This window comes from Rattus norvegicus, chromosome 3, assembly GCF_036323735.1.
Source record: "Rattus norvegicus strain BN/NHsdMcwi chromosome 3, GRCr8, whole genome shotgun sequence".
Classification (NCBI taxonomy): domain Eukaryota; kingdom Metazoa; phylum Chordata; class Mammalia; order Rodentia; family Muridae; genus Rattus; species Rattus norvegicus.
In genome coordinates, this window is record NC_086021.1 from 154,118,455 (window position 1) to 154,143,027 (window position 24,573).

Genomic DNA, 24,573 nt, shown 5'->3' on the forward strand with positions numbered 1-24,573 from the left:
CTGCCCAGTCCTGCAGTGGTGGCAGCCATCCATCTGAGCTATCTGTGCTGGGTCAGGATCTCAGACCCTGGACAGAAAGGTCAGGTTGGGAGGTTACACCTGCCATCTCAGCCGGTTCTCAGCTTCCTAGACTGTGGATCCAGGGGTTTGCAGCCCTCTTCCCTCACCCAGCTTTTGTCTGCTTCTCTTCCTCCAGCTGCTCTATTCAGCAGCCCTCCTTGACGACCTGCCCTCCCTGTGTGGAGGCCTTGGCCTTTGGAGGCCTCTGCTCAGGCAAGCAGTCAAAGGCTAGGCCACCACGTGCCTCATCTTATCGGCTCATCTCGACATCCTGCTTCTCCAGTCTTGGCCAACAAAAAAAAGGGGGGGGGGTGCGGCCCTGTACCCATGGCTCCCTGCAGCCCCACACACAAAGGGGAGGCGACAAAGACATTTTCCACGATGGCAGGTGTTGGTGTCAGATTCCACCCAGAGTGTACTTGCAGAAGAAAGGCAGGCAAAGCTGGGCTCCACAGGCAGCGCAGACATGTAGGGGCAGGAGAGTGGGCAGGGCCCCTTGGGAGGAGACAGGAGGCAGGCAAGGCTGAGGCCAAAGAAGGAGAGTGGGTATGTAAAAGTCAACTAAGGGTTTGGCGGGGGTGGGGGACCCACCAAAGTTAGTCTTACCTTGCTCAAGTATCGCAATGAGACCATTATGTATTTTAATCTGAAGGGAGAAAAGATAAAAATCCAGTGAATGAGAGGATGCCACACCCCCAGTTGCAGCTTGATGACGACACACACAGCTGATAGATAACACATGTATCCCCAGCTGTACCTAGTCCTGAAACCTCATGCATCATTCCGGAAAGTTCACTTCAGTACTCACTCGATGGGATCAAATGCCAGTTGGTGCTGTGTTTATAAACCGAGTCCTCAGAAGCATGCAAACAGGTCCCTATCACCCAACTATATATAGTATATATATATATATCCACACTATCTTACTCCCCATATTGTCCACAGCACATGCACCCTGCTTTTGGTTTCAGAAAGCAGTTTCCTACCCCACCTCCCTTCCCCAGTGCTCCTGAATTCTAGATAGCTAGGCTCCTATTGGGTCTGGACATTAGCAGTGACACATTGCAGTTACATTGCTATAACTGTAAACTCAGATTGTCTGCTGATCTCATCTGCCAAGGTTGGCACAGCGACCAGAGATTTTTCTAACACCATTTGGGCATTCTTTCTTTTATGCCTCTCTGAAGGAAGTGTGTGTGCTTCTATGAAGTTTGATTTTCTAAGCTATCAATGAACACTCAGGCCCTGAGTTTTGAGTACTTGGGGTGGGAAGCCACGATCTCTAACCAGCCTTGGATGATCAAATGGCAGTTCCGTGTCCTACTATGAACTTGGCTCCTTCTCCATGTGAGGGCATGAGCAGCTCTGTCTGGGCTGAGGACCCAGTGGGTCCTTAGACATTAAAGCAATTTTCCAATTTTCCAATTCTAATTTTTTTCAGTGTGCCATACTGCAAGGCTCCCTTTGATCTAATGGAAGATGGCAAGCAGGGTGCCTGTGTGCATGGGTCCACCTTGAGTGGAAGAGCCTTAGGTTTTCAGAGCCATGTCCCTGATGCCTTCCCATGTGAGAAGAGGCTCCTTATGAAGGGGATCCTTGATCTCACTCTCCTGCAGCCCCCTGGCCCTGGTTATGCTATGCATACAGGCTCTTGATTGGTGGAAACCCAGAAAGCAGATGGTGCGCTAACAATGGAAGACTTGTTTGTAATTGCTGATGAGGACTGGTTTGCGCCTCTCCTGAGGGTCCCCAGACACAGCCTAGTGTGGTGTGCTGGCCCACAAAGACTATCTCAGTAACTGCCAATCCATGGTTGAATTAAGGCGATGCAGAGGCAGTTGGAGGCTGCCTTGATTATTCCATAGGGCTCAGATGTCACCTGCTCTTGACATGCAGGCAGCACTCTTGAAGGGTGAGCTCCCAATTGCTGGGACCAGGGAATAGGCTGTAGCTTCTTAGTACAATGTACAATCCCAGGGCTTAGCACATATCCTACTGGAAGAGTCTAGAAGAGAGAGCACTGAGCTTGGAGATAAGGAAGGAGAAGAGACACGTGATGCCTGGGAGGAAAGAGGCACAGAGTATGATTTTTTCCATCTTTTTTTTTATCAAGTGGACACCAGATATGATCTGAGTACCATTACAGGCTGCAGCAATGGAGACAACAAACAAAGGCCTTGCTTCGGGGGCTACAGCAGACCGGGGGAGAGGCAGAGCACACAAATAAGTGGACACAGAAATTTCTGTGGTATCCTAAGAGAGAGGCCAAGTTAGGAAAGGAAAGTCTTGGGAGGCTCCATGGTTACTTGAGAGATGCTGTACTGCAGGTTACAGTGTGTCTCGAATAGGAAGACATCAGTAATGCTGGGACATCAGCAGCCAGTTCCTTTACCATGTAGGAGCACCTGGTGAGAGACTCTGGGAGAGACCCCTTCAGCCTACCTCAGACACTACCCAGCCAGGCTGGAGCCAGTTGGCAGTTCATACACAACAGTGTTAGCCTAGAGAAGAATCCAGGGGCCATTTTCAGAGCATGTTTTACTTTTTGGTGTTGTGTGACTTCTCTGGTATTCTGGATATCAACAAGGGTTTTCTTTTTTAATTCAGAAATAACCAATATGGTTGGAGGTTTGGATTCTCTGCAGCTCAGCCTAGAGTTGTGATTTGAGAGCCTATTGGTCTGTGTAGAGCATGTTTCTCTCAGCTGCAAAGGAGTGCAGTTTGAAGCAAGCTCTTATCTTTTCGGAAAGTCTGCTGTCCAGCATTGACACCTGGGGTAAATGTGGGACAGGGCAGACAAGATACGTGGCTGCTTGTCCCCATATCCTTGTTCCTGAACAGTCAGTGTGGAAATGATTAACTGGTTCAAGTAATTAGGAAAGAGAATGATTTTGAGAGTTGGCATGGGTGAAGGAGAAAGACTGGACCAGGGTTCCAGCTTTAGGCAAGCGCTAACTATTCTCCCAGCAGGAAGGCAGGCAAAGGAGGATCAGAGCCCTGCCGGGGTTATTCAGACCCCTTGGAATGGCTCTGAGGAATGGAACAGGTGCAGGCAGTGGATGGGGAAGCCTGCACATGCAACTCAACACTGGCAAACCAAGACTGGTGGGGATTTGCCAGCCTAATTAACATCTCCAAATGGCCAAGGATGGCTTCCAGTATTTCCAATCCAGCAGCAGTGGCTATGTCCTGGCTCCAGGCCTGGCACTGGGGTTGGCTTCCCCTGCTTGGTTGTTGGTCTTGCCCATCAACTTTGGTTCTGAATCAGAAAGCCAGGACAGCTGGACCAACGAGCATGGGGGAAGAAGAAAGCGCCTGAACTGTGTACTGTGTGCAGGCGCACGTGTGTTAGGGCCCTAGTAGACAGTTGGGACATTAAGAGAAACCTTGCTGGCAATTTTCTTTCTTGCCCAAATGTTATGCGAGCTTAGGAACTCAATGTACCCATGAACGAAATTATGCAAGTAGAATCATGCTAATAAAATGATTTTTAAAAACACAGTAAATGCAGGGCTGGAGGGATGGCTCAGCAGTTAAGAGCACTGAGTTCAATTCCCAGCAACCACATGATGGTGGCTCACAATATCTATAATGGGATCCGATGCCCTTTCCTGGTGTGTCTGAAGATAGTTACAGTGTACTCACATAAATAAAACAAGTAAATAAATCTTAAAAACACACACACACACACACACACACACACACACACACACACACACACACACACACTGAATGCTACAGCATGAATGAACTTTGAAAACACGTTATGTGAAAGAGGCCAAGTCATCACATTACCTGGTTGCATTTATACATATAGAATAGGTAGATGCAGAAAAATGAAGGTGGGTTAGTGGTTTCACAGGACCGAGGGTAAGGTTTGTGGAAAGAATGAAGACTATGAGTGTGCTTTGTTTCTAGGGGAAATGAAACACTCTGGAATTAGTCTATGGAAATAATTGTACAATCTTTGAAAACACTTAAGAAAGTATCAATTGTATTCTTTAATTGCATAATTTGTATGATATGCAAATTATATCTCAATACAGTCCCCTCCCCCCCCTTTTTTTAAAGTTTCCTTTTTATCCCTTTGTATAGCAGAGGTTGAAGCCAGTGTGGGTGGTGGTCAAGTATTTACCACTGAGTTATACTTCCCTCACAATTTAAAAAACAAGGCAGAACAGGACAGAAAGTGATCGGAGAAAAATTCTGTACTCTTTTCATTCCAAAAGCAACACCAGAATGATCTCAAGATTTAGGGAGAAAATGCACCTGTGGGCCCAGGAAGGAGGGGGCAGGGTAGCTATGAGGTCACGTGGACGTCACCAACACCTCCTGAGCTGAGCCACAATACCGACTTCACAGCACCCTCAAAGCAGATACACTTCCTGCAGGTGACACACTACTCCTAGTGCCCGAGGCTGACTTTAAGATGTCCTGTAACTTGAGTTCGGTTTTCTTAAAAACACTCAAGAGTGGCCTGTTTGGGGAGGGAGAGGGGTGTTCTGCCTCTGTGCTCCTTGGGTTTGGTGTGTCTGTCTCTTATGACTGCACTTTTTAACTCCCTGATAAGCAACAGTTAGGTCTGTGGACATTTCTGGGGGAGCACTGTGAGTCCTAGTATGTTCTGAGGTATCCAAGGAAACAGCAGAGGAGAAATGGAGCTCCTCCATAGTTTGGTTGATAGAAACAGCCTCCTTGGAGCTGGGATGGGACTGGGATCTGGTCCTGTGATGGGTTACCTATTAAAACTGCATGAGTCCTTAGACCCGACATCTAGCACCCAAACACGAGCAAACAAAACACTCCTGTTGTCTTCAGACAGTCAGAGGCAGTAATGGGCCTGGGGTCAAGGCTTTGTCTCCTGGAGCTCTGGCTGTGCACCCCACTGAAGTTGGGAGCAGATAACAATTCAGTTCACGTTAGTTACGTTTCTCAGGTGTGCGGGTGAAAGGAGGAGAGAGAGCATTTGCTACTCTACCACGTTACTCAGGCCATAAACCCAACACATTAGTCCTTTCTGCCTTTGAGGGGAATGCTTTACTTTTGGTACAATAAAAGGGTTCCTCTTGGTCTGCTTCTTCCTGTGGATTTGCTCCAACACAATGGATGCCCAAAGGTATCCAAGAACGTGTCTTGTCTGGATAGAAGGCCCAGATCTTGCCATGACCAGGCAGCCACATGACATGAAAACAGCATTTTCTTCAGTTCTTCACCTGCCAAGGAGGGAGATAACCCCTCCTCACAAGGGCAGATGGTGGGGCAAGTGCACAGAAGCGGCCTGTTGTAAGAAGCAACTAAGTTCTGTGGAGTGTTCTGCAGACCTTCCCCCACTGCTTTGAGATGGGATCTTGCTGTATTCTCCAGGCTGGCCTTGAACACCTGGGCTCAAGGGATCCTCTCACTTCAGTCTCTCAAGTAGCTGGGCCTGTAGGCATGTACCACATGTGGCTTTTTGACTGAGTCAGGACTGCAAGAACCACTTCCTGATCTGCCCATGGCTCAGTCGTTGGTTTTCTCCTTGCTGCTCAGTTATTTACATAGCTCAAGGCCAGAGTGGAGTGAATGACCAAAGTTCTGTCTGCCTCATGCTCACCTTCCTGTCGCCTGGGTAGCCAAGGGAAAGGATTGTGTCCCATGGTACCATGGTGTGTGGGGCTTAGTGCACTCGTAATAACTTTTTAGGAGGGATGTCTCTGTACTGCCACAGCCTTCTCCTGACAGCCACAGTACCACAGGCCTGTTGTGTACCAGGTGATACAGTGAATGAATTGTTAGTACAGTGAGGTATTATCTAACTTGTCCTTGCTGCCAGTGTCCAGTCTCCACAGACGCCTTTCAAACGATGATCATAGTGTGTTACCCTACTTCTCCAAAAGCTAGCTGTCTAGCTAACTTTTTTTTTTTTGTCTTTTGAATCTTCATTCATGGATGGCTCTGTTCTTCCAAGCCCCAGACCTTCACTATTCCCAGGAGTGTCAAGAAAGCTCCACCTGTCAGGGTTTTCCCCTGTCTGTTTTCTGCCTGGCTCCTACATATGGCCCATTTCCTCAACTCTGTCCAGAGTTTTCATCAGTATCTTACTCCCAGTGAGGCCTTTGCTGACCTGTTATCCCTCCTCCATGGCCCCCCTTTTTTAAGTATTTGAGAATCTCACATCAATCACCTGGATTGTGCTCATCCCCCAGTTCTTCCTCCAAAAAAGAAAAACTAAAAACAAACAAACAAGTCCATTTTGTGTTGTCCATGTACTCACTGGAGCGTGGTCAGACCCCTAGTGGCCAGTCCTACAAGAGAGGGTGAGCCTTTCTCCACCAGCATCCCCCCCCAGCACCACCACCCCAGAAGCCATCCATTGTGGAGAGCTATGCTGAAGCAGTGCTCACATGTAGGCAAACGAGGGGCTGACGGGGTCTGTTTAAATGTATACCTCCACACTGGGATAGGTTTTGCCTCTTAGCCCCCACTGTCTTTTCTTGCTTAGCACCAAGGAGCTCCTGATGGCTGACTCCTTCTCTCTTCTCTGGGAGGTAGCCTCAAAGAAGGCAAGGTACCTTTCTGCTTTGCCCACGTTATGCCTCTCCTATTAAGTCCCCTTATGGGGGTGGAGTGACTGTCTGAAACCCTACCCTATGGGGTTTGTGAGGTGCTCCAAGGAGTGAAGCTGTTGTATTATGGACTGATGGAGCTTCAGGAGAGGTGTGGTGATCACCAGGATTCAAGGCTGGCCAGAATTTCAATATCTCATTGTGGCCTCCAGCAGGTTGGGGGGGGACACAGGTAGGTGGAGTTCATCTGGGATTTTATCATTTTATGTTCTGTCAGTGGTGAAAACAACAGGCTTTGGTTATTCTTTCTCTTTCATAATGCTGTGAACTTTCTTATATTCCAAGAAGTCAATGTTGGCCATATAATGCTATAAATTCACTCCTCTTCCTCCCTTCCTTCCATCTACACATCTCCTTGCAATATTGACTAGCATGTTTCCTTTCCCCATTTCAAAAAATAAATATTTCCACTCAGTATTTTTCGGGGCTTTAAGAGCAAATTTATAGGCTTTCCCCTGACCCTGGGTGTCACCCTGAGTGTCCCTGTAAAGTAGCACAGAACATTCCTTCTATCCAACTGCGTACTCCAATGCCAGCACGAGAGCTTCAGTTGGCTTTGCTCTAGTTTGCTCTTTGCTAAGTGGAAATCCAGGCAGAGTCATCGAGTCTTCCAGGAAGGCCCCAGCTGCAAGGCTGCACATGGACCACCTGCAAGGACAGATTGACATGAAGGCCACAACTGCCACTGACAAAGAATGTGAGCCCGGGCCGTCCCAGACCCTGGGCTTGCCTCAGTAAAACCGTAAAGGTTATTTTGAATAAGCCTTAATTAAGGTTCATTTCCAAAACTCCGTCTGAGAAAGATTCTTGGTATCTGGTGGCCATCCCTTGGTAACTGCTTCAGTGTCCCCTGAGCCATAATTAGCAGTTAGGCGGGAAAGAGATGCCACCTGCACATAAAATCCTGGAAGGAAGCAGGACTGAGTGACTACAGTGTCGCATAGAAAGCAGACGCTCTGGAGTGTTTCCACAGACGCACGTTCTAAACAGCTAACACGCCAGCTCCCTTCCCGTCCTCAGAAGCTATGGACTCAAGTCCCAGCACTGGTCTGGCCCATGAGTGTCTGAAAGGCTTTCCCCCAATCCATTCAGTCCATCCTGGTCTTGTGGAAGGTTTTTTAGTTCTCAGACGTCCTGGGTTCTAGCCAGTGTTGCAAAGGTAAAAGCTGAACCATCAGTGGATGGTGAAGGACACAGGAGGCAAGCTCCTTCTCCCAAGCTCCAGGATCACAAGACAGACGGCACAGCCCGCCCGCCGCAGGAGAGTTCACATCATGGCTGGCAGGGTTGCTTTCACTTGCAGTCACATTCTGCTGTAGCTATCTAGGATTTCTTTTTTCCTTTTTGGACATAGAGTATTCATGCATATCTTTTTTTTTCAAGACTCATTACCACAAAAGAAGAGACATGGGTCTTCTCAAGGGTCCCGGAAGTTTGTGTGCATCCTTAAGTACCCTTTAGAGTTCTGCTCAGTGGCAGCAGCCAACAGAAGGCAGGCAGAGCCTTCTCAGGGACGTCACATCTGACAGGCCGCAGTATCACTTTCTAGCTGACCAAATGGAAAAATATGTCTCACTTCTGCCTGTCTCCCAGAGCAACAGGAGGGGAGTGATGGAGTGTTAAAAGGATGCAGGGATGAATAAGCACAAAACAGAGAGGTGACAAACAGGGCCGTGGAGAGTTCCCTCTGAAACCCTGAGCATCACTTACAAAAGCACCCAGAATCAGGTTTCAGTTACTCAGAACTGCACTATCCAGCCTGGGGATTAACCTGGCTCCTGCCTTCCCCCCTCTCTCCACATCAGGCTTTGACCATATTGCTTGTCACTGACCCACTTTTCCTAAGAGATCGAGAAGGGAGAAGGCAGATGAAATGTAATTATAGGTGTTTGTTCTGCATCTTGCATCAGACCCAACACATCTGTGGTCTGGAGACACACCTGTACCACTTAAAGCAACAGCCTCACTTATTCCTGCCCTGCTTTTCTATGTCCCTCCTGTCGCATGGGTTGTAAAACAAGAGATGGCAGACATTATTCTAAAGAATTTATAGCCCCCTTAAATGAACACACACACACACTCTCTCTCTCTCTCTCTCTCTCTCTCTCTCTCTCTCTCTCTCTCTCTCTCTCTCTCCAGGGTTACATGTTCTAAAAACAAAAACAAACAAACAAAAAAAACCAATGAGACAGAAGTGCAGATTCTCCTGCGCCTGTAAGAGTTACATAAATCCCCTGTAAGTTGTTAACTCTAAAATATAGCATTTCATGGAGGAAGCATGCTGGTCTGGGTAATGCTGGGATTAAGAGAGGTAAAGAACTTTCTACCAACATCTTCTCACCTTTTCAAGAACACATGTACAAGTTACAAAACAAAAGCACCATGGGTCGGTATCGAGCTGGCTGTGTGGAGGGGATCTAGGCTGGGGCCAGATGGCATTGTTGGGATGGAGGTAGTTATCTATCTACAGAACACATGGCAACATTTTGGTCAGGGACAGCCAAGTGTGCTGAGGGTGTAAGGGGCTGGTTGTGAGCTCTTGAGTAGACAGTGACATAAGAGAACTCATGTTTACAGAAAATGTCTGGGTTCTCTAGTGCAATTTTCAAATTTAATTCTGGGCTTTAATATTGACAACAAACCAGCCACTATTGCTTGATTTATAGGGCCATCATCACAGGGTAGGCACTGGGTTGGCATGTCCATGCGTGGAATGGATGGCGAGGGCTACTTGTCTGCAATCTTCAGTTGTTCACTCTTGGTTTATGCTTCAGCTTAGTCAAAACTACTAAGAGGAGGCTAGACTTGATATTCTCTGAAGTCCCTTCTACCTCCACATTCTCGGATGCTCTTTGCTGGCTTCCCTAAGCTATGATAAAGCTAAATACATAAGAAGCAGAAGCAGAAGCTGTGCTGTGAACCTAAGCCTCACTAAGACCACTTTGACAGGGAGGGAGAGTGGGAAGGAGGGAGGAAGAGTGGCTAGGATACGGACAGTGATACACAGGGGATTACCCTTTCCACCAGTATGAAAAGCTTGTTGGATCAGGGTTGGGCTTTACCTGTCTGTTTCTGAGGGCTAATTTGATTGTTAATTGCCCTGTAAAATGTTCCTTCCAGGATCTGTATTCAGAATCATAAGCCTGTAGGATGCTGGTATGATATAGTGCATGGTGGCCTTAACAAGGGGAAGCTGGTAGAACTTCACCCCTTGGGGAAAAGGACAGTGAACTACAGAACTAGTGCAGTATCTACAGCCTGGATTCCCTTTGGGACCAAGGTGTAGCGGGAGGTCTGCGGCTTTCTGAATTCATTTCATAGCTTCCTACACAGTGGACCTAATGGTACCAAGTTAGGGTTTCTGGTACAATGTTAAAAGCTGTTGTAGTGGATAACAGAAAAGAATGACGAAAGTCTATTCTACGAGACAGATGAACACAATACTCCTTTCCAAGAGGCCATCCAGGCACATATCTGAGAAAGAGGAAAGTTTGCAGCTTTGGACAGTGGCAGCATCTTAAGACTGACCCAGACTAATCTGGTTTAAGCCCTAAATATGACCTACATTCAAGTAGCAGATAGTGGATCAAAGTCGTGGTGACACATTTTTGCCCACTTGCTCTATTATCTATTGTCCTGGAGCCTTGCCACCTTGCCTGTCATGAAGGAGAAAGAACTGCTGACCCTGTCTTGGAGAAATCGAGGGCTATGTTTTTGAAACTCACAAATAAACAAAGACCTGTGCTCCCTCTGCTGGCCCTCCACAGCAATATTGAAGTGGGCAGGAGCCATAACCAGTGCTGGCATCTCAGGCGAACACCAGCCAATCCAGGAACACCGAGAACAAATCTCCTTGAACTTGGTTTTATACATTCCTTGGAATAAAAACATATTCTCACCAACTTCTCTCCAGGTAATTTTAAATGCTGAAAGTTAGATATTACATGAGACATACCTACTGTTCTCAACTGCCAAACTGCTAGCTGTGACCATAATGGCTATTTTGGCATTCATTTATCAGTACACACAAGTGGACTCCTCAAGATTTTAAGGTCCAGACACACAATCTTTAGAGCAGCTTCAGGGGGTGAAAAAAACACCAAAAAAACCCAGCAACAAGGAAACCCCCATGCAAGTCCAAACAAGTTTCTTTCCCCATTTTTGTTTGTTAAGAGCAGCTCCCAAAGGTAAAGATTTACACTATGTCCCTTTGGATAATGTCAAACATCAGACTGGATTCTCCAGGTCATTAGCATGCAGAAGAATGACCTCATGGTGAACAGATGCACTTGGCTGTGAGCTGTAGTGATTACATCAGTCCCTCCCCAGCACTCGAGGGTGCCCATTCCAGTTAACTCTTTACAGGCAGGCCTCTCTGCTTTCCCCCTTCCTTGATAACATGGAAACACAAACTTAGTCCTCTACTCCCATAGCTGTGTGGGTTAAGCACACACAAATATGCATGCATGAGATATATAGATGTTAATGTCGGCTACCTTTTAGATTATCTATTGTTTGCCAACAAGGGAAGGGATCAAATGGCAAACCGCAGGCAGGACTAGGTAAAAGAGTTATACAAATACCTTTCATACAGAGTATTATTAATTCAAGCAATGGATGCAACAGATACAAAGGGCTGCTTTAAAAAAGTACTTCTGGTTGGGAGATGAATCCTCTTTTAAAGCTGTTGACAGAAGATGAACTCTTGTATTTGAGTCCCATGTCCCTATTCAGAGCTCATGGTGTATCTACCAGGGACAGAAGTGCACTCATTTTGGTGTTCTGGCCCCTAGGGCTCTGTGGTCAGGGAATGTGGGAGGCACAGGCATTTCCCATCAATAGAGTCAAGCTCACCTGCACATTTTCTCTCTACCGTGGGACCGTGTGCTGCTTCCTGGCTATACTATACTACAGAGTCAATGCAGGTATCTTCCTTAAAGACTGTATCCTAGGGAAGTCTGTGCATATGTATGTAAGGAGCCCACAGTCCTGCTTTGATGGTATAAATGGTCACAGAGAGTCTGACTAGACCCTTTGTGCACTGTGGGGACATAAGCAGTTCAGGGTCTATTTTTCCAGTTGCCTGGAAGAGCAGACTTCACCTCAGTCTCTGAGTGTAAGTTGGCTGGGCTGGGCTCATCTGGTTTTGACTGTGCTTGTCCCAAAAAATTAAAAAGCCACTGTGAATAGTGTTTTCCTCTGTGAAAGTAGGGGTGGAGTCTGCACACACGCCAGGAAGAATACAGCTCTCAGAGAGAGCCTGTGCACGGGGCTGAAGCCCATCCTCACTGCAATGCCCTCACACTGTAGTTCAGATAGACCCTATTTCTATCTCTGTCCTTATCACTGTGAAGGGCAAACAGAAGCCATGAACACGACGGGATGCGGTGCTGATACTGATCTGAAGGACAAAACGCCTTTGCCTTGGTGTTCTACATTTGGTTTCTTGCCCCATGCATAAAAGTTCTAATGCCTGACCTGACAAGCTGTCAGAATTTTTATTAAATAATTAAAGAAAAATAAAATAGGACATTCTCCAAAAAAAAAAATGTATTAAGTACCCTTCTCCAAAATGGTCACAGAAATCAAAATGCTCCATCAGTCCTAGGAACTGCATCCGAACTGGTTGAATAATTATGAACTTTATTTATACAGAGGCTAAAATATACTTAGAAAATAACATCCATTATTATTTCAATAACATTGATCATCATCAACCTTAAAAATAAAAAGTTAAGAAATATAAAAGGTTATCATTTCATTTTTTTTCTTTTATTTTTAAGGAATAAAATGCTTTCTTGGAAGTTAAAAACCAAAACCAAAACCAAAACCAAAACCAAAGCCTCCACTGAAAAAACCCAGGTCCCAGTGTCTCCAAAGGATGAGGAGGGGCTGAAAGGGCTCTGAGCATAGGCCTGCTGCGGATTCCTCCTGCTCTTTTACTGGGAAATCAGACGCAATTCTAAACCTCTAGCCAGACTGGGTATGAAATCTTCATTCTCCTTGAAGCAGATTTTTTTCTTGTCTTAGATAGAATGCTGGCAGAGCGTATAAAAGAATTCAATTCACAGCTGTTCTAGTTTTTTTTAATGTAAGAAACATTAATCAAAGCTTTAAGTTATAAGCTTTTCTCATGTTGCTCAGTATCCCAGTTCAACAAAGATCAATAGAGGCCATCCCTGTGTTTCTCTCGCCTCCCCAGGAAGCAGAGGCGTGATTATGTAAATGGAGCTCCGCACCTCTGCCAGCTTGCTTATCTCCCAAGCCTTCTGCCTGCTGCTCCTGGCTTCCCATGCAAGTGCCTGCCTCTCTCTCTTATCTCCCAACAAAGCTCCGAGAAGCACGGACTGAAGCCAGCGATGTTAAACAATGACGCATGGCTGATTTTATTTGTAAGTGATTTATTTCACTGAATTTAATTTTTTTCACTTTGTGTGTAAGATATTTGTTAACAAGTCAGCACAGGAGAAGCAAGCCTGTGTTCAGAAGCAATTAACACAGGCTAGAAATCTATTAAGCATCCTTATAGCTGTGCTGAAACCAGGGAAGGTGAAGGAAGCCCCTCATTGAGAATTTCAACATGTTGTAGACTAAATATTCCACTTACTGTCTTGACAGGCAATTAATCTGTAACAGCATGTGGAAATTTACTAGTAATTTTATTCTTTGAAAAAAAACCTGTAATAATCATATCAGCAATTTAAATGGCAGGACATACTTTTTTTTCCCAAATTGACAGTATTATAGAAATAGTATGCATCTAAAAGTAAGGAAATCCCTGGAAAATTCTGTAGTTCCACTGACCTACTAAATGAAAGCCATTATAATGTACTTTCTAAAGGGTCCACACCAGGTGCTGCTCTGGTCAGTGGCTTGTCCACATGACACCAACGACTCCGGAGAGCAGCCTGCACTCGGCCCTCTGTAATGATGGGCCTAGGGACGCTGTCCTTCCCTGTCTCCAGCATTAATCCCCGACCCTAGTATCTCAGCGGCATAATCCCCATTTAGCATTAGGAGCACCGGCTTCGACTGTGAGGAACTCTTTTCTGATAAGTATGCAGTGATTTGGGCATCTCTCTTAAACAACATATTCCCAGCTCAGCAAGAAACTCACACTCCTGAATGAACTGGAGCACATTATTGAGAAAAAGTTCATTAACCCCGCTAGATTCCAGGGTTAACAGGGTAGTGGAAGAAAGGAACACAGCGAACAGCTCGGATACAAAACAAATTAAAGTGAATGTCATCATTCCTTTTGAAATTCATTAGTTGATTCAGAGGGAGAATGTTCTTCTTAAATTTGCAAGCATTTATCTGTGAAAAACAGGTGTACATCTGCTACTCAAATACGTCTTAAGCGGGAGAGAGGAGAATAATGTAGACACTCACCCGTTCCACTGAGAGAGTAGCTGGGAGAGGGAGAAAAGACTTGGGCAGCGAAATCCTCAAATGTCATGACTTCCCGGTGGTTTTGAATTATTGCTTCCAGATACAGCGCTCGCTCTTCGTAGCTGCAGTAATTAGTTAAGGAGACAAACACGCGTGCAGAATGGCTCTTGGAGCATGGCTCTCGGAGCACGGGGCGATTTGTTTTAAATGCAGTTACTCAGCTTTCCCGTTCTGTGTGAAAACCATCTTGGAAACTCTTTAGCATTGCCAGAAAGTTAAATATTTGTCACACATAATAGTGAGATGCTAGTTTTAAGACCTAGATTTCTTTCAGGCTTCATTTATATACAACAGTAACATGACTTAATGTGTATTTATACATACATACTTACATACACATATATACATACACACATACATACATATTATTAAAGTTACAGGATTATAGCAAAGTGCTGGTCATATCATCGCGAAGGCTGACTTAGGCAGAGGAGAGGTGGTCAAATATAACAACGTTGGAATGGTGAGTTGTGACAGTCTTCCCCTTCACTCCAGATCTAGAATTCTCATCTCAGTCTAAGGACACAAGGAACTGACACTTCAAGTAAGAACTGGTGATATGGTATCGAGGACTTTCAACAAAGGAAAGAAAACATAACTTATTGGGAGGAGAAGGCCAGGAATTCTATTCTGCAAGGGCAGCAGAGCCTCTGAGCAGGGTAAGCGATGAGCATTAGAAAATAGAAATGGGGACGGAGGGAGGGTGTAGCGAATGGTGTACAGTGTAACTGCAAAAAAAAAAAATGAAAAGAAAGAAAGAAACCATTGCCTTCTAATTAAAGCTGCAGTCTGGAACACACAACATTCAAATGTGTAATCAAAAACCAGTCACCAATAAAACTTACAAGCGTAACACGCTGAAGCAACTTTCCAGCTGTCTTAATAGGACCCCTGCGTGTGGCAGCCTTTCACAGGGCAGAAAGCAAATCTTCCCCTTTGTGTGAGGCTTCTGTTTCCTCTGAAGGTGAATCATGCACTTCCAATAACAGGAACCGTCAGAATGATCTGACAATGAATGGAGGCGCTGCACACAGAACTTTAGGAATTAGCACTGGGGGAAGCCAGCATGATGTCTCATTTTCCCTTCCTCATTATCGATGCAAAAGTTAAAGGATGTGTTTTGATTATTTTGAAAATCGTGCAATTTCTTCATGAACACAAAACCCAGAAAATGTAGATTTCCCTTGGATTTTTATCTTGGGCCGCAAAGAAGAAACATGATTCTGTATGTCACTAACATCCTATGTATCTTAAAACAATCTTCTCAAGAGGAATTAGGAATGATTATGCCCTTCCAAGTAGTTTCTCTAGAGTTTGTTTTAAAACTGGAGACACTTCTCTATTTTGTTTTGGCAAAGTCTTGACACTGGTTTTGAGATGCAGGTTCTCTCTCCCCACTCTTTTATATCTTCAGGGATGGAGTCACACCACAAGGGGACCTGAGGCACTCTGGAGCAGTGCTGATTCACCTGGGAGCCACGTGTGACCATCACAATTTAAACATCCATTAGCTGAGGTGCAAAAGGAACAGCTATGCTTCTCTGCCCTGACCTGCATATTTCAAACATTCAATAGTTACCAAATCAAACTGCAGATACAGGATCTGGTACAGGTACAAAAGTAAGAAGTAATATTGGGATCTGCTTCCAGCTACAATTTCCCTTAGAAACTTAGAAAAACTGGAGAATATGCATTGGAAGCTTTCAAAAGTGGCCCTCTGAAGATGATAAGATTTTTTTCTATGGATGGTCACAACAGCCCCAGGCCTGGACAGCGTGATCTAGAGCTGGCTCCTGGACTGCAGGCTGAACTCCTGGTGACTTGCCTTAATGAACAGGCTGCCAAACTTCCTCAGCGAGAGGCGCCTGCTCAGGCCCAATTCTAGAGGGACCCACTAATGCCATTCACGTCTCATTATGAGCATGCTCATTCTGCACAGCACTTGGCTGTCACCACACAGCGGCCCTCCCTGTATGGCCCCAGCAAGCCGCTGGTCCGGGGAACAGCAGGATGTTAGGCCTGAGTGGCCGTCTGGCGAACAGGCCCTCTGACACTAAGCTGGCACGTGCTGGCCCAGCAGGGGCTGAGCCAGGCGTGACAAATTACTCAAAGAGCTGAGCTAAACTTATGGTTGACAACCACCTGAGCCTTCAGACTGCTGTGGCCCACTGTCAACGCTCAATTCATGGCTCCCCCCCTTTCAGTACAGTCTGCTTGTGGGCCTGGGTTAGAGCAAGCATGGCCCTCTAAAGACTTGTCACACTCTGTCTAGTATTGTCCTGCTGTTTCCTGAAAGGTCCCACTGTGTCTAACACATCCCCATACAGAGCTGGGGACAATGGTGATGAACACAGAAATGTGTGAGCCCTTTGCTAGAGTCTCCATGGAAGACTTCTCTGGAAAGTAGTCTTCTTAATCAAACAATCAAACCTACAGAAGGACTGGTGCACATAGATCTCAGGTGGCTGTCCATCATCCTCATCTTGGATGACACCATCCAACTGTCAAGGGGCTGGCCCCTGTCATGACTGAGAGGTCCGGACTCTTAGGAGGCAGTCCAGCACTGCGATCACAGGAAGCAGGCATTAAGTTTTGGGATTCTCCCAGTGTGAATATTTATGGTCTGACTCTTGTATCTATAGACAACAGAGAGAATCAAAACTGCTTCCAGAATTGGATACCAAAGGAGGAAATGATCCTTCATAGGATTGCCACTCAAGCCCTAGACTGTTACACATCACACCCATTCTCTGCTGGCCTCTAGCAGTGGTAACTAGCATTAAACTTGTGCTGTCGTTGAGACAAATATCCATGGTGGGTTGGGTAAGACGAAGAGACATCAAATGCCACTTACTTGGGTCCAAGCCAGTGCATGTTAAATACCATGACAAAGAGAAAGCAAGTATCATCCTAGCTTGAACAGTGCTTTGAGCAGATGGGAACACATGAATGCCCCAAGTCATTTGTTTAGTAAGCTTAGCAAAAATATAATCCTGGTTTAATTTTTGAGACCAAAAACTTGCTGTTTTGGCTAGAGTGGCTGGTCAGTGAGCCCTCGGGTCTGCCAGTCTCTGTGCTCCCCACACACTGGGATTACAAACTCATGCTTCTGAGTCCAGCTTTTAGGTGGGCACTGGGGATCCGAACTGAGGTCCTCGTGTTTGTACAATAAATACTTTACCCCAAGGATCTTAACTAAATGTAACAACTCTGAGCAAAGGTGAATTGGAGCAATGTTGTCTGACACTTATTATCCACAGAGCTTCAAAGAAAGGAAAAACAGATATATCAGTCCACATCAAAATGATTTGTCTTTGGTCAGTCACCCTCCTCAGGCATATGCAGATGGCTGACGAGGCACTAAGCTATAAGTCTTACACCCATTCTAACACTAGATAATACTCTTTCCTCTCCTGAAAGTACCCTACAAACATAAAACTTTTAATTCTATTCTGAATGACTACCTCATTAATATGATACAAATCCTTTCAAAGGAGCAGTTTGTTCCTTGATCACTCACCTCAGAGGACTTTCAAATTACTAAGCAGAAACCCATCTTGTATTTGTCATTCCTTACCCTCTCAGTGCAGTCTTAGTGAGTAGCCCAGCTTGGCCTGAATAAACCATGCTCCTGCCTCTACTTGACATCTGCTTGGGACTACAGATAGGAGCTGCTATGCCTGGCTGGATTCGAGCTTCCTTAGCAAACTACTCCTACATTTTTACATACAAATTGCGCAAGTTATTAATACTCTACTGGGTTGTCTTCAGTGGTTATAAACAATACCTCACAGGCTCTGCTTGCTTCTGGTGAAAGGCCTAGGTTTCAGCTCAGGTCCTTTTCCTCACAAGATGGGTGAAGGGATAAGCTGCTCCAACTTGCACAGTTGTTGCAAGAGGTATGGTTTACCATGTTTACACAGAGGTAAAATGGGCAGATTAATGGAATCCTACCTGGGAAGCCTCTGCCCAGAATCCTGTGTAAAAGAGGCAGGTAAATATGGATGGCCTGCTCTGGCCACCCTAGCGTGGGTTCATGGGTTCTGTTCAAGGAACATAGCAGTGGATGAGCTGGGGAGAGCCTCTGGTTCGGCTCTGCAGGCACCAAATTACATTACTGGAAAGTGTCAGCTCAAAACCATCAAGTGCTTTCTGGTATCACAGGTACCCTACACTGGAACTGGGACGAGAATCTAGATTTTCTAACTTTTACTGCTCTCTGTGAAGATCACGGATTCCAGAATATATGGGTTAAGTTCAGGATCTCATGCAAGGTTGGAAGGCCAGATCCCCAAACAACAGAGCTGGATTCCCTTCCCCTTAGGAACTCTGTGAAATTCTGTTCTTTCTTTAGATGCCAGGAGGATGTTTGTACTCCTGCTTATCTGGGCACATGACTTCCTCTTCCTTGTCTGTCTATCACCAGGACAATTGTCTTTGGATTTAGTGCCCACCTAGAGAACCCAGGAGAACTTACCTCAAGACCTTAACTTGCTCATGGTTCCAGGGATTCTGATTCAACACTGCATTTATCCTTATATCACAGTTGCTGCTTCTAAGTCAGTGTTTATTGCACTTGTACAAAAGCGTCAAAAATTTACTTGTTCTTTGCACACCTGAGGAAGTAGGTGATATATTTTGGGGGCATGTGGCATACATATATTTGAAGGAAGGTGAAAAGGCAGAAAAGGTGGGAGGAGTTGGGGCTCAGAACAGCCTGACAGAGGGTCACAGCTGAACTCAGAAGCCCTGACCCGACACACTTCTGCTCCTTGACACTTGTAGGTACCTGCCACCAGGTGGGATACACCATAGGTGGGTTCAGGTAGCCGCGCACCACTCTAACTAAAATGATGAACTTTTAAACGGCCAGCATGGGAGTAGATGCAATTATACTCTAAAGACATACATCCTTTGCACAGAGTCTGAATGCTAATTTTAATGTTAGGACTATTTAAGATTGCAAATACACGAATCATTCAATGTAAATGTCACAGCCTGGTGACATGAAGAGGAGACTTGGCTGAATAATGCAATTGCATGAAGTGGAGAGGAAATGAGACACATGGAGGTATGAGATATTAGATTAGGTCTCCAGCCCTAATGATACACTCCTGGAGGGGTTAGTCCACGGCTGCTCAAAAAGAAGAAAACGCCTGCATAACCCAGTTTAAGAGTAATTCTGAGGAAATGATAAGAACAAATGGAAATGGGGGAGAGCAGCTCTTCCTTGGGCTATTAAATTAGACTTTTGGAGGAGGGCTGCTCTCGTCTCCCCAGGCCATCAGCAAAGGAACTGAAGGCTTCCTCTCAGGGTCTGAGACTTACCAAGGATGCCATGGTTTTGATCCATAAGAATTGGTCAGCTCTCTTCTTCCCTGGGGACTGGCTGGTGAGGAGTGCATCTTTAATCACTGCCTTTCCCATTTCTGTCTTTTCCAGTTCTCCTGGAGCACCTTACTACCAACATGTCAGAAAATGCCCATGGTCATCAATCAAAGTCTCACAGCAGTAAAACTGTAACTGACAAGAAAATTAGTCATTCTGCAAATTTCAGTTCTTGAGAAAGTGCTGTCAAATTGGGTGGGAAAGGGCTTAACAGGCTGCGTGGCTGATGAGACCCACTGGAGAAGTAAGCGATCAGTTGGGATGATTGACGTCTGAGAGTTTTGGGTGTTCCTGTCAATGGCTTGATTTCTGGGAGGAAGGAGCCAGTGTCATCTGGATGGCTTCTCTTTCATAGGTTCCACTCATCCCAAAGATCTATGATAGAAGCTAAACATGTACTTTAGACTGTAATCACGGCAATGACCATTGGGACTCTTCTGTTGACATTTTCTATTCATGAAGTGTAGACTGAGTGGAAGGCAATTAGAAATGTACGTCATCTAAAAATGCCTTGAGTCCAGTTTATGGCAAAGTCTAACAGAGGAGATGATTAAATAGGAATACATGCAGACTTTTAGCTCAGTGAAAAATTATTAAATAAAAAACACTCTGCATTATCTAGTACAATGCAACTGAACTGAATTATTTAATAATTATTGGACAAGTGCTCTGATATTGAGGACTAGGAGCTATTTCCATTTAGTCTACAAATTAGTTTATATCTAGGTTGATTGCAAGAATCAAATGAACACTAGGTGTAGTGGCACTCGTCTGATGCACACAGGAGGATGAGGCAGGAGGCTGAAAGTTCAAGGAGGTGGGGGGCGCTGTAGAGTGAGTTTGAGCCGCTGCCTATGAATCTCAGACTCTACAGAAATTATCCTGATCCGAAGTTCTCCAACAACTTTCTTGACTTCATTTATGAAAGCAATGAAAGAAATGGTTACTTTTTTGTGCTGTTTACAAACTGTGAGCTTTAGTTAATTCTTTTTCCTTCCTTCTATACACTTAAGAATAATAAAGGTGGAAGCTGGAGAGACGACTCAGTGGTTAGAGCACTGGCAGTGTGCAGGGTTGCCCTAACGCCTGATTAATAAACAGAGCTGCTGATCTGTATCTGAAACCAAAATGCACCACAGACTTACCAGAGCAAGACAAGTAACACTGAAACTGTGGAACCCCAGCTGGAAATCTGGGGGAATTCTAATATCACAGAGGTCCTTGGTGTTTCAAAGTAGCAAAACGGCTGTCACTTGATATTAAAGGAACTGATGCTATCCAAGACAGAACATGTGGATAACGTTCATTAAGACAGGAGCTACACTGGGCATCGAGCATTGCAGGGCACAGAGAACATCTTCATCTGTAGCCGTAGGACCAGCTTGTTAAACATCTGCCCTGGGCAAGACCAAAATGCCAGAGGAGGGTGGGGTGGCATCTCATCTTGTTGGAAAGTGGTTTGGGGAAGTAGGAAGGGAAAAGCTCTTCTTTTGCATCCTTGGCATTTGACCCAATATTTGTGGGGGACTGGGTAGAATGACCAGGAAATTTAAGTGAGCTCCTCAATTATTTTGATAGGAATTTTATTTTATTTTATTTTTATTATTATTATTATTTTTTTGGTTCTTTTTTTCGGAGCTGGGGACCGAACCCAGGGCCTTGCGCTTCCTAGGTAAGTGCTCTACCACTGAGCTAAATCCCCAGCCCCTTGATAGGAATTTTAAAGCAGAGGGGGCACCGAGGATGAAACCCAGGATCTCACACATGTCAGGCAAAGGCTCTACCACTAACCCGCGTCACAGTTTCCCTGGTAGAAGACTGATGCTTTGCTCTTGAGTTTGATCACAAAAATTCCCAGAGGCTGCTGAAAAGGTGTTGGTTTTACAACAGACTCAATGGTACTCATTCCACACCCTCTGTGTTCTTGGCTGGAGGCTGTGCAGGCAGTTCTTATAAACAGAGCATGGTCTGACGAATGAATGTTGTGAGTACAGGGGATGCTTTCCCAGTGACTTCTGGAGGAGACACCACGTGTTTCCCAGTCCTCAAGTGAAGTTCACTGGGCTGAGGACTTTATAAGGTAGTTGGGCTTTCCTGTGACACTTCTGCTGAAGTAGGGACATTCTCTCTTTTGATACTAAAGGGATTCTAGAAAACACAAGGCAGAGTCCGGCAGGAAGCTCAGATACAGTTGATGGGGTATTCTTGGAGACAGGCCCTGTACAGGATTGCCCTTCCCTTATCTTCTTTCTCCTTCTTTTCCTCCTCCTGTGAGGGGATGGAACCCAAGGCTACTATATATGAGGCAAGTACTACCACCGAACCACAGCCTTCTCTGAAGGCAACTAGATTTTCAGGGTACTCTGCAGCAGCCCACCCTAATAGAAATGATTCTGCTTTCCCAGCCCTTCAGTTTAAGTGTCTGTCTGTGGCATGAGCCATGCTACATTCTAAGCTCCTCAGCTGCTGTTACGTCAGTCAGTCGTGGGTACAGTATGTACCAGTACCAGCTGGAGTGATCTGGTGCTTTTCTGCCTGAGTGTGTTTGGTCAGTTCTATCTCATTATTCCTAACCATGACGTCCCTTTCTGGAGCTTGTCTGCTCAGGGTCTTTTCACAGAGGAGACTGAAGGCCAAGTTGGGTGTTTTGTTCCAGACCTCGGAAGGTGCAGCCAGCAGCTTGTCTTTCTTGCCTAGTTCTCAGCCACAGCCTGCCTCTTGAGCTCGATGTGCAAAGAAGAGTGTCATCGCTGTGGACAGAGGGCCAGGTCCACATAGCCATTTATAACATGGACATATGGAGGAAATCTGTCTCCTTTTCTCAGCTCTCCCACTCAGACTTCTCTGAATGCAAAATGAAGTGGCTAACAGTGTTTCAGTATTAGAACAGGCACGGCACAGTGGCGTGTGGCTCTGCAGGGTGGGCACTCCTGTAGCAGGGCAGCAGACCAGGCCTTCCATGGGATGAAATCATGCAAGCCACCCCCCCCTTCTTCTTCCTTAGAGCCCTCCTGTCTGGCTAATCCATGCTTCCTCATCTTGCTGGGCCCTAGGCCTGGTACCCCTGGTCCTGCACTCCAGTGACCCCATAGGTTGTCAGGTACAAGAACAATTTTCTGAGTAAACAAACTCTAAGTAGACCTGGCTTACGAAGGGCTGTGGAGGGAGGTCAGGAGGCTGTTCAGTTGTTCCTTGTCCTTTGTACTTGGAAGATGGTGTCAGCAGATGTGGACCACACACTTGCTCAGCATCTCCCCTCATTTCACCTAAACATTTTATCTTTTTCTCAGAAATCCAGAGGGCAATACAGAAATGAGCCTGACCCAGTGGGAACAAAGGTTGAAAAGAAACTTTCTACTGACGCCATGTACTTCAAGAAGGATGTGTTAGATTAAAAAAAAAAAAAAAAGATGTTTACATCTTGATTTTCTATGTCATTATATTCTAGGTTTAGTCTATTTTGCACTTTGATGAAGAATGTCTGTTTTTACATTTTGTAAAATTTGCCAAATTTTCTGTCCAAAGTTCCATCCATTGCAACAAAAATATACTCTGAAAACAACAGAAACAGCCTGGACGCTGTTGAGGTCCCAGTTCTCACTGTTCTCTGGGACTTTCCACTTAAGCCTCGCAGAGTCATTCGATATCATCTTCGTGACTAAAAATGTGACTGCAATATTATTACTTTAAATTATAATCAAATCATTCTCTTGCAGATTAAGACACTTACTCTTAGAAAAATAGCCAAATTGAATTAGGTGTGTCTTTTCTTGATAGATCAAAAGCGGCTCCATTAAATCAGCAGTTTTATATTAATGGCAGGAGACAGGGCCCTTTGGAGCCATTCTGTACTCATGTAAAAGGAGATGGACATGTTCCCTGCAGTTTACATGAAAAGTAGGACTGTCTCCCAAGTCCCCAGGCAAGGAAGCCAGACATGCACCCACCCAGGTGGCTCATCCCATACACATCTCCCCCTCCTTATTCTTTCATTCTTCAAATTATTGTGCCCATACACACACACATCCACCCATCTGGTATTCACTGAGTGCCTCATGCATGTTCCCTATGCCCCCTGACCCCGGAGAAGTGACGAAAGCATTTCCTTGCTCCTCGGCCCTCCTCTCAGTTGTGGCTCTTATAATCCTCAACTTTCACAGCAAGGACTGAAGTACATTGGAGCATTCTAAAGCATATTATGGTAACATTACCTTATAATTACTCTGAGTTCTGTTCAGGGTGATATCTCACAGAGAAGAAATAAAAGATATAACATTTATGAAACAAAAACCTAGTGTTGGCCCAGTGTTCAACTACTTGTGAAACCCTTTGGTAGAACCTATTGTACAGTTCTGAAAACCTCAAACTCCTGAAAAGACAAGATTAGAGCCCAAACAATCCTGAGCTCACCCCATGAATATTGATGAGAGCTGAAACTCTAGAGCATAGGCAAATTCAATGGACAGAGGCTGGATGGATGGATGGCTATATGGCCATGAGGCAGGTAGCTTGCTCCAAAGAACTCTCAAAGGCTGGCCTCTTGCTTTCCGTTGGGCTATTTCAGTTTTATCTTTCAAGGTTTTTTTTTAAGTTGGGAAATATGCAATGTGCAAAGGTAAGTTAATTCTCCAATTGTGATGTTTGATGCTGACAAGGGGTTGATAATAGGGAGCTCTGTCTCCACCTTCTCTAGAACCAAAGTAGCACAAAGTAAATTGGCAATTTTTACAGCTAATCTGGCCTAAATGGTGACCTCCTAGCTGAATTATTATCTGTATGACTGTTAGGAGAAGCCAGCATTTACAGTAATAGACTATATTAATTCAATGTTTTCCTTCATGCAACAAGGTTTAGGAGATTTAATATGCTCATTAAAGATAAAGTTAGCTTGCTTATTTCAGGTCACATTTTGAAGAAAACTAGGGGGGGAATTCTACAGTTTTATTAATCATTAATTCTGGTAGGCATCTTCAGTGAAAAATGATTCAGAACCATCAGATATAGGTTATTAAGTCCCAACACCTTCAGCACTGGAGAACAGAACAGTTTTCTCTTGTGAAATCCACTA

General features: G+C 45.1%; 1 protein-coding gene and 1 long non-coding RNA gene across 9 annotated transcripts in view; one reads left to right on the forward strand and one right to left on the reverse strand.

Moving 5' to 3' along the window:
- The window catches only part of Ralgapa2 (Ral GTPase activating protein catalytic subunit alpha 2), a 280,066-nt gene that overhangs the window by 6,450 nt on the left and 249,043 nt on the right, over positions 1-24,573 (reverse strand). For all 8 annotated transcript variants that reach the window (XM_063283347.1, XM_017592238.3, XM_063283348.1 and 5 more), the window contains 2 exons: positions 14,058-14,179; positions 667-706 (listed from right to left, as the gene is read on the reverse strand). In XM_063283347.1, coding sequence (XP_063139417.1) covers positions 702-706; positions 14,058-14,179 — 127 coding nt within the window. In that variant the 3' untranslated portion in view covers positions 667-701. The remainder of the gene's footprint in view (positions 1-666; positions 707-14,057; positions 14,180-24,573) is intronic.
- Positions 12,868-20,540, forward strand: LOC134486169 (uncharacterized). The gene is made up of 3 exons (XR_010064924.1): positions 12,868-13,057; positions 14,613-14,776; positions 19,560-20,540. It is a non-coding gene; the product is annotated as an uncharacterized LOC134486169 (long non-coding RNA).